The sequence below is a fragment of the Durotheca rogersii genome (genome assembly GCF_024521655.1).
Source record: "Durotheca rogersii strain YMJ 92031201 chromosome Unknown GGS23scaffold_3, whole genome shotgun sequence".
NCBI classification, from domain to species: domain Eukaryota; kingdom Fungi; phylum Ascomycota; class Sordariomycetes; order Xylariales; family Xylariaceae; genus Durotheca; species Durotheca rogersii.
This window is the reverse complement of record NW_026251234.1, coordinates 2,753,424-2,761,332: the sequence shown is the minus strand read 5'-3', so window position 1 is coordinate 2,761,332 and position 7,909 is coordinate 2,753,424. Positions and strand designations below refer to the sequence as shown.

The following is a 7,909-nucleotide window of genomic DNA, read 5'->3' as shown; positions in this document are numbered from 1 at the left end:
TTTCCGATAATTGCGAGTCATGTTTCCGGGGTATATTCTGCCTCTCAACTCCCCCTCCCACCCTCTCCTCACCCAAACGAGTGCCTCCCCTAGAGGAATGCTTCCCGAACTTCCATGCATGAGCCTCACACCACACATGCCCTATAGATCTTTGCTCCGAGACGGAGGGGGTGAGGACGGGGATGCCCTCTTCGGGGACATCCGGCCCACCCACCTGCTCTCGCGTGTACGTGACGATTCTGCCGACGCGTTGTGGCCGACGTATCGCGCAAGTTCCTTCACCGTCCGTCTCGAGCTGCATCGCATGCCGCATAGCTCCTGGTTATCGTAGAGCGTCCCAACCATATCTACCTAACCAACAAGTTCGGTCGTCGGCGCATATCTGGCGGCCCCCCCCCCCCCCCGGCTCGCAGGGGGGTGGGCAGTTGCCTGGACGGGCGAGGACCCTGGGGGAAGAAGGGAGAAGAGAGAGAGGGAGATAGGGCGCGCGCCGGTGATCGCTGGGTTGGGGAGGCGCTGAAGAAGGCCGCCGCGGTAATAGATGGGTAGTTCGCTCGCTTACGTGCCTACGTCGTAACGGGAGGGAAAGGGGGGGGTAGGAGGAGGAGGGGTGCGATGACGCAGCAACCGGACCTCGCGTGAAGGATGGATCGGTGAGGATCTGGGTGCGTCCTGGCCATGTCAGATAAGCCTGCGCTGCAGCGAGGGACGGTCGCATGCCCGCACCAGGGCCGTCTGGACACGGCAACGAACCCGTGGCGGCGACGGGTCTGCGCGCGCGCACCAGATTCGCGCCCCAGGCAGATTTTTCGCCCCCTTCTCGCTGCGCCCACGCCCGAGCGTCGGCCCACTCAGCGATCCCACGTGCCGCCGCGACTGCGACGATGGGCCGCGGGAGCTTTCGCAGGGCCAGCCAGTCGTGCGGCGACGCACCCGCAGAAGACCGGTCAGCGGCCGCGAGGAGGTGGGGTGGGGGGGGGGGGGGGAGGGGGAGGACCGCTCTCTGTCTGTCTCTGTCTCTCTCTCTCTCTCTCGCTACTACGCGCGCAGGTCGGGGGGTCGCATGGCCGTCCCGGACAGGAAGAGCGATCGCAGGTCGACGACCAGTAGGGCTAGTAATACGACCTAGCGATGCCACCAACGACCCCTACCGCGCCCCGACCCCTACTACCCACCACCGCTGCCGTCACGACTACCCTTAACTGCACCCATACCTACCTCATACGGCCCTTACATACACCATACATACACCATACATACACCATGCATACACCATACATACGTTACATACTCGCCCGGCGTCAGCACGCGGACGACCGGACGTGGCTCTGATTATCAATGCAGACCGTCTCTTTAGGCAAACGCGGCCCTATCCGTACCTACGTAGCTCTCCGAAAGCTGTCAGAGCTGTACGTAATCTTACATGCGTCCCAGAACGGGACTATTCTCCTATAGGTACCTACTACGACCTAACGCAGGACAGGGGGGGGGGAGGGGAGGTGGCGTAGAAGAGGGGAGAAGGAGGCGGGGAGGGGGGCGTGGAAGATGGAAGGCGAATGGAGAGAAGGTGAAGAAGAAGAAGAAGAAGGCAACTATGATGGGATTGCTCAAACCCCTCTCTGATAGCATCATAACCTGCCTGTTGCGTGCCGCCTTCTTTACTCATGGGTACTTGTCCTACGTATAGGTACTTGCGATGTACCAACCTATATACTCATAAATATTGCAGTTAACGAGGTATCTAGATGCCTGAGACGACCTTGGCCACCTGGTATGAGTACACGTGCGTGCGACTCACCGCCCTCACCACCGGGCTTGTCTGGGGTAGAGCTGGGGAAGAGGCAGGAAACGCTTACACCGCAGACGCCGACGACTTGACCAACGTCAGCAGCAGGGAGCTAGCCTGCCTGGTTCATCCCTGGGAGACCGCTGCGACTTGCGAGGATAGGCGTGTCTACGTAGGTAGGTAGATTGGAGGTTAGGAGGTTCTAGCTACCTACCTGGTGAACGTAGACAGGTAGGTAGGTAAACATAGCTAGTTTCTGCGCTTGGAGACAAGTGAATTAATTAATTAATCACCCGGGTCCGGGCTACGAATTCGGAGGCTAGCTCTAGGAGGTATAATACCTACTACCGACCTCCCAGATTACCTCCTACTCTCACCCAGGCTACTAAGGCGCCCAACCCTTACCTCCTATGCACACACCCGTGCGCATCTGCACACGGTAAGGTTGGCAGGCAACTCGACAGCAACAAACTACCCTGCCCTACTAACGACGCCGAGAAGAACGGCGGCGGTGACGAAGAGGTTGAGCTAGCCACCACCCGCCCACTCACCCACCCACCCACCATCCCGTCCCTCCAGGCCTCCGAGTCACGGCTTTACCTACCTCCTACCCACCCTGCCCGCCATCTCACACCCACCACCACCACCACCACCCGCGCCGCCCCTGCACATAATACTCACCTACCCTACCACACGAACGTTGCACGTCGTAGGCTCCCTACCTAACCTCGCATTCCCGCCCGCCCGTCCGTCCGTCATCGTACTTCTCTCTTTCTCTCCCCCTTCTCCCCTCCGCTGCTCGGCTGAATAAGCGGCGGTCAGGGGGGGAGGAGGAGGAGGAGGAGGAGGAGGGGGTTCCGTATGCCATCGCGGGATAAAGAAGAAGAAGAGCAGGAGAAGAAGAAGAAGCGCGAGAGAGAAACACACATAGACAGACAGACAGACGCTCAGACAATAGGCGCGCGCGCGCGGGCGAGATCTCGATATGGCAGACCCATGGGAGGTAGCGCGCGATGAGGAGGGGGGTGTTGATCTGTTGATATGGTATGTATCATATCTATCTATCTATCTCATGTATAGGGCTCGGAAAAGGGGGGGGAGGAGGGGAGGTTAGAAGGGTCGAGGGGAGACAGGTTCCTCCCGTCCTCCCCTAACCCCCCCCCTCCAAACCCCCAATCACCTCCCCCCCCCTTTTCCCAAGGGAAAGAAAACCACGTTGTCCGTCATCCATCCCTCTATTACCGGGTACGCCCAGACGCCTATTCGTCCTATCGAGCCTATCCATTATTGTATGACCAGCCAGCCAGCCAGCAGCTCCAATCTCCCAGCACCAGGCATGTGGCCCCCTCCGTTGCCCATACCTTAGGTACCCCTACCTACAGGTAAGTACCTAGGTAGGTAGGTACCTCCTACCTAACCTATCCATTGGCTCCCCCGCCTCCTCCTCTCTCTCTCTCTCTTCCCCCCTATGTCTGTGTGGTTACACGAGCACCCGCAGGTTGGCTCGCCGGCTCTTCCGCTCCCTCCTCGATTCACGCGTGCTTCCGCTTCCGGGCGCCGGTTGCCTTTCCTTTCCCTTAGCGGAAGAGTGGTACTGATCTAGAGAACGAGCCTTCTTCGTCCCCCTAATTTTTTTTTTCAACAGCACTCACATGTATTTCGTTCAAATTGCGCTTAATACCTATATAGGCATATGTATTTGTGTATATAGATGTACCACCGTGTCTAAATGTCCCGTGTAACCAAAAAAGAGAAGAAGAAAAAAACTTTCTAGCCGGACCACCCCGCGTAGGTCGTATCCATACCGTCTCCCCGATATATATATATATGTGTGTGTGTGTGTGCATGCGCGCGCGCGCATGTGTGGGGTGTATATGTTGTTATCGTATATAGTATTAGACAGGCAGGCAGGTCAGGCGGGTAGTAATATCTGCAGTACGAGGGCGCGTGTCGGTAACACTTCGTCCGTGTTGATAGGTAGGCCTGGTTGGAAGGAGATAAGTCGAATGGCGGCAAGGCATGGTGTAATGCGAAGCCACATAATATTGGTTATTGTTGTTATGGTTATCGTCGTGGTCGGTTTCGCGCCTCCTCCTCCTCCTCTTCTCCCGCCCCCCACCTCTCTTCCTCGTCGGTTGGTGGCTCTCTGTCGGAAGGCGACAAGAAGTAAAGGCAAAGAAACAACCCCGTACTTCCCTCACCTGCCCCCGTCACACAAATCTTTCCTGCGCCTCTTCTCCTCGTCCCGCCGCCCGCTGGCCGAGTCAAGGTTATCGTTAACACCGCATGTGGGTGGCCGTCGACCACCTTAAATTCTGCTGTTCCGTGCCGACGATGGCAAACTCGAATCCCGCCACCATCGCAATCACTACTGCCGCTTCCACTTCCTCTTCGATTTTCAGGGTTGTCACCCATCCTACCACATCGACGCACCCAGACCTTGCCTATTTTTAATCCTCCCGTTTCTCGCCCTTCTCTTGCCACAGGATCAGACGGGACTGAACCGCAACGTCTGTAGTACGGGAGCCACACGCCCCATTTCTGCCTTTGTCCTCCCCCGCTGTCGTCTTCGTCCACAAACCAACCAACTTGCAATCTCTCTGTCTGTCGTATGCTAGCCGTGGATAGGTACTGTATAGCCGTTAGGGGGAAAGAGGGGAGGGGGGGGGGGGTGTTTTCGCACGCGGAACAGCCGAATATGTGACGTTATCTCTCTGCTACGCCCATCCTGCCGTTCTCGCGAACACCGGTCGCGTAATAAGTACTCCCGTCTCACCAGGGTTAGGCGGCTCGCAGGATACGTATCGATGAGTTGTGAACATGCGGTTGTCCCGTTGGGTCGGCGAATCGGAGGAAAGGCAGAAGAGAACCAAAGAAAATTAATGAATAATAAAATAGGACAAAGCAAAGAAGCTGGGGGGAAGAGAGGGTTGCAAGTTTTGACCTCCCCTTTCCCATGACTGTGGGGGGTTATCGCCAGATTGAGAATCGCCCACACGTTGAGAACCGTCCGCACCCGTTGTTGGTGTCCCCTAAGGACTAACGTCCAATCTGGCCGGGTGTCGTAGTCTGAATGTGACGAATTTCGTAGTGGCGCTAGTAGTGATGACGAGATCGTGCGAGACATCCCTGGGACCGAATTATTTACCGTCGTCCCGGAAACATGTGACAGATATTGGCGGGTCCGACATTATCGCATATCGCCGTATACGCGGACCTGGGTCGACTCGGTAGGGGGGCGTCGTGTGAAGTTTCTGGACTTCCTCCAGCCAACCCGTACTAGATCCGTCCCGTCCTCCAGCCACCAAAACCACCGCAACCACCACCCGGAACCAGTTCACGCGGCACACTATTCGTCACTAACAAAGGCCCGGCGTGGCAGCGGCAGCGGTGGTAGTAGTCGACTTGACGAGGTTGGCTCTATTCGCAAATCATGCGTGCGATCCAAGTTATGTCATTAACGAGCAACGCCTACGTACATGTTGCCAAGCGGTCAACCGCTCCTGATTGACTGCCGAAATCAAATCGCCATAGCAAAACGCCGTTTGTGATGCCAAATTCCGTTCAACCATCCTGTGAGTCACTGGTGGTGGTCCTGATGCTGATGTAAGTCATGAAACGGCAGTGGTGTAGACACTTTTCCCACACCGGATTTCCCTGTCCCGGGTATAAAATTTCACAGTACGGCACGACAACACCCTCGTGTTGTCGCGGCGCTGCCGCGTGATATAACACACTCAGAATCGAAGTCTCCAGAATAAGGCCACTCTAGATGTTCGGCTGAGGCGATAGTACTAAAATAAAATAAAAAGTGTTAAGAGGCGACTCGTGGCTACCGGCGAATTTTGTGGGTGACGCATCGCACGATCGACGGTCTAGTTCGATCTCCGGTGCCGTAAGCGATTTCAAATCGCAGGATTCGATGTAGGCATCACATTAGCGCCTCTCGTCACGACGCGACCGCCGTCATCGTACAACTTCACTCCCCACCGCGGCACGCGCTCTCACTTTCTGCCTCGGTTGGTGGAGGTAATCTTGCTCGTGCTCATGAGGTCGCCGATGTATTTTTGCAAAAACTTGTTATGGCTATCCAGTTTGTCGTGCTCCTCCTTGACGGCTTCTATCCGGTTGAATATCATTAGGAGAGAATCCTGCAATGCTCTCGCGTGCCTGCAAGCGCCGTTAGTCCGAAGCGTCCGGCAACGTGTGATTAGGAAGAGGCATACTTGTGAAGCTCCTCTCGCGCCTCACGCCCCATCACCTCGATGTCCTCGCTCGTTCTCCTCGGGCTCATTGCCCTGACGTCATCCGGCTCGAGATCCGGCTCTACGGGGCCGACTTGGGAAGAATCTCGAGGGACTATGAGGGTGCCGCTGCTCTTTCGGTTCGGCAGACGCGGTCGTACTGGAATAGGGTTGTGGATTTCCTGGTTCTCCATGGAAGAGGAGGACGATGAATCCGATCGCTCGGGCGGATTAGGTTTCGTGGAGGTGGGCTCACTACTCATGATGACCGTGCTGGGTATATAGGTAGTTGTGGTCTTTGGGAGTGGTAGCAAGTAGTAAGTAGTACCGGCCCGGGCCGTTGAAGGGTTGAGTATGTCGAAGTGAAGTAAAGTAGCGGTAGTAGTATTAAATGGACAGAAACGAGGGACGTTGGTGTGCCGCGGTATTAGAAGGTTTTAAAAGCTGGCAGGGTGCCCGTCAACGTTTACGCCCGTATCCTCCGGTCGCCCAAGCCTCGGAGAGATCGCCACCATTCAACAGTCCTGGTGGGCAATAGATGCTGAGAGGCGAGCGGCAAGATCAGTTGCGTCTCCGCGTCCGTGTTGTGCAGCGGCGAACCTTAAGCGCTAGTAACGAGAGGAAGGGCGCGAGAAGCTGTCTTGGATTGTCTTGGCTAATCCGAGCACAAGGAATATATCGGCTCTTTGTTCTACGATTATAATTGTTTTTCTCTGCTTTCTCAGTGGGAGGGTGGAGGGTTGTATAAGTCGGTCAGGCTACAAGCAGAGAGAAGATGGGCAGGCTCCGAGTAATAAGGGAGGGAAGGATAGTAGGAAGAGGAGCAAGTAGTAATAGGTGCCGGAAGAGGCGCAGATGGTTGAAAGGGCCCTGCGGGCGTGCGAATCGGGGATGGGCGGGGCGAGCCAATTCCAGCACAGGTCGAAGTGAAGTGATCGTCGTCAAACCTTTGGACTCGGACGGGGGGTGTAACTGTTGATTTGGGGGGTGACTGGTCGAAGCGTGCTCGGGTTTTCTTGTGCTGGCCGAGGTATGGGAGAGAGTTTTGTGGTCAGCCAGCAGCTTCGTGGGTCGTTGTGGTGTCGATCAGTACGAGAGCGAGAAGGAGAGGGAGAGGGAGAAGTTCGAGAGGGCAACGGGGTTGAAGGACAAGGACGGCGGCTTTTTGTTAGTAGGGTCGGCCCTCTGGATGTGACAGCGATTACAGCACCGCACAGGAACAGCAGGCAAGTACTCGGGTAACATGAGGCACAGTGGGGCCAGCACGGTTATGTATGTATACATACGCATACATAGTACCCAAGTTTTTTATCGGGGGTACGTACATAACCCATGAAGTTGACATCAATCCATGCTGTACTGCTCCATGCGGGTCCACATTGGACGGGTCTTACCTTAACCGCAGAGGATAGGTTAGGATAGGTTAGGATAGGTACCTACGAGACATGTACCGAAGCGCCGGGTACCCGATACGTGTGTATACACGCTCACCATTTATATGGAAGAGTACTTCGAGATAGCCCTTGCCACAAGTACATTCAATCCCGCCTTCCATACTTCCCTGTACGTCTCGTCCTCTTACTTCCCACTCGCTCGTGCGGTACCTAGGTACTTGTGTACATGTCCGTTGATCTCTGGTACAACCTGTTATATACCTGTATCTCTCGTGGAATCGCTCAAGGGTATAGGCATGTTGACGGTGTATTAGGTACCTGTAGGTTAGGAGGTAGGTACCTGTTATATGTAGACATTCGGTAGGTGTAGGCATGTTCCTTAGAATACCCTAGGTACATCTTATGTCTAGATATACGCCTACACCTTGCGTAGGAGGTAGGTACCGAGTAGGCATGTTATGCAGGCATTCATCATTCAGTCTTCT

At 55.6% G+C, this 7,909-nt stretch overlaps 2 protein-coding genes across 2 annotated transcripts; both read right to left on the bottom strand.

Annotated features, from left to right (window-relative positions):
* Nucleotides 1-3,741: 3,741 nt before the first annotated feature.
* GGS23DRAFT_305662 (uncharacterized protein) lies at nucleotides 3,742-5,389 on the bottom strand. The gene is made up of 3 exons (XM_051512750.1): nucleotides 5,266-5,389; nucleotides 4,470-5,190; nucleotides 3,742-4,417 (listed from the first exon to the last, which is right to left on the bottom strand). The coding sequence occupies exons 2-3, from the start codon at nucleotides 4,911-4,913 to the stop codon at nucleotides 3,851-3,853; spliced, it is 1,011 nt and encodes a 336-aa protein (XP_051375799.1). The 5' UTR covers nucleotides 4,914-5,190; nucleotides 5,266-5,389; the 3' UTR covers nucleotides 3,742-3,850.
* Nucleotides 5,352-6,661, bottom strand: GGS23DRAFT_305673 (uncharacterized protein). The gene is made up of 3 exons (XM_051512751.1): nucleotides 6,631-6,661; nucleotides 6,013-6,571; nucleotides 5,352-5,956 (listed from the first exon to the last, which is right to left on the bottom strand). The coding sequence occupies exons 2-3, from the start codon at nucleotides 6,291-6,293 to the stop codon at nucleotides 5,791-5,793; spliced, it is 447 nt and encodes a 148-aa protein (XP_051375798.1). The 5' UTR covers nucleotides 6,294-6,571; nucleotides 6,631-6,661; the 3' UTR covers nucleotides 5,352-5,790.
* Between the last annotated feature and the right edge of the window lie 1,248 nt (nucleotides 6,662-7,909).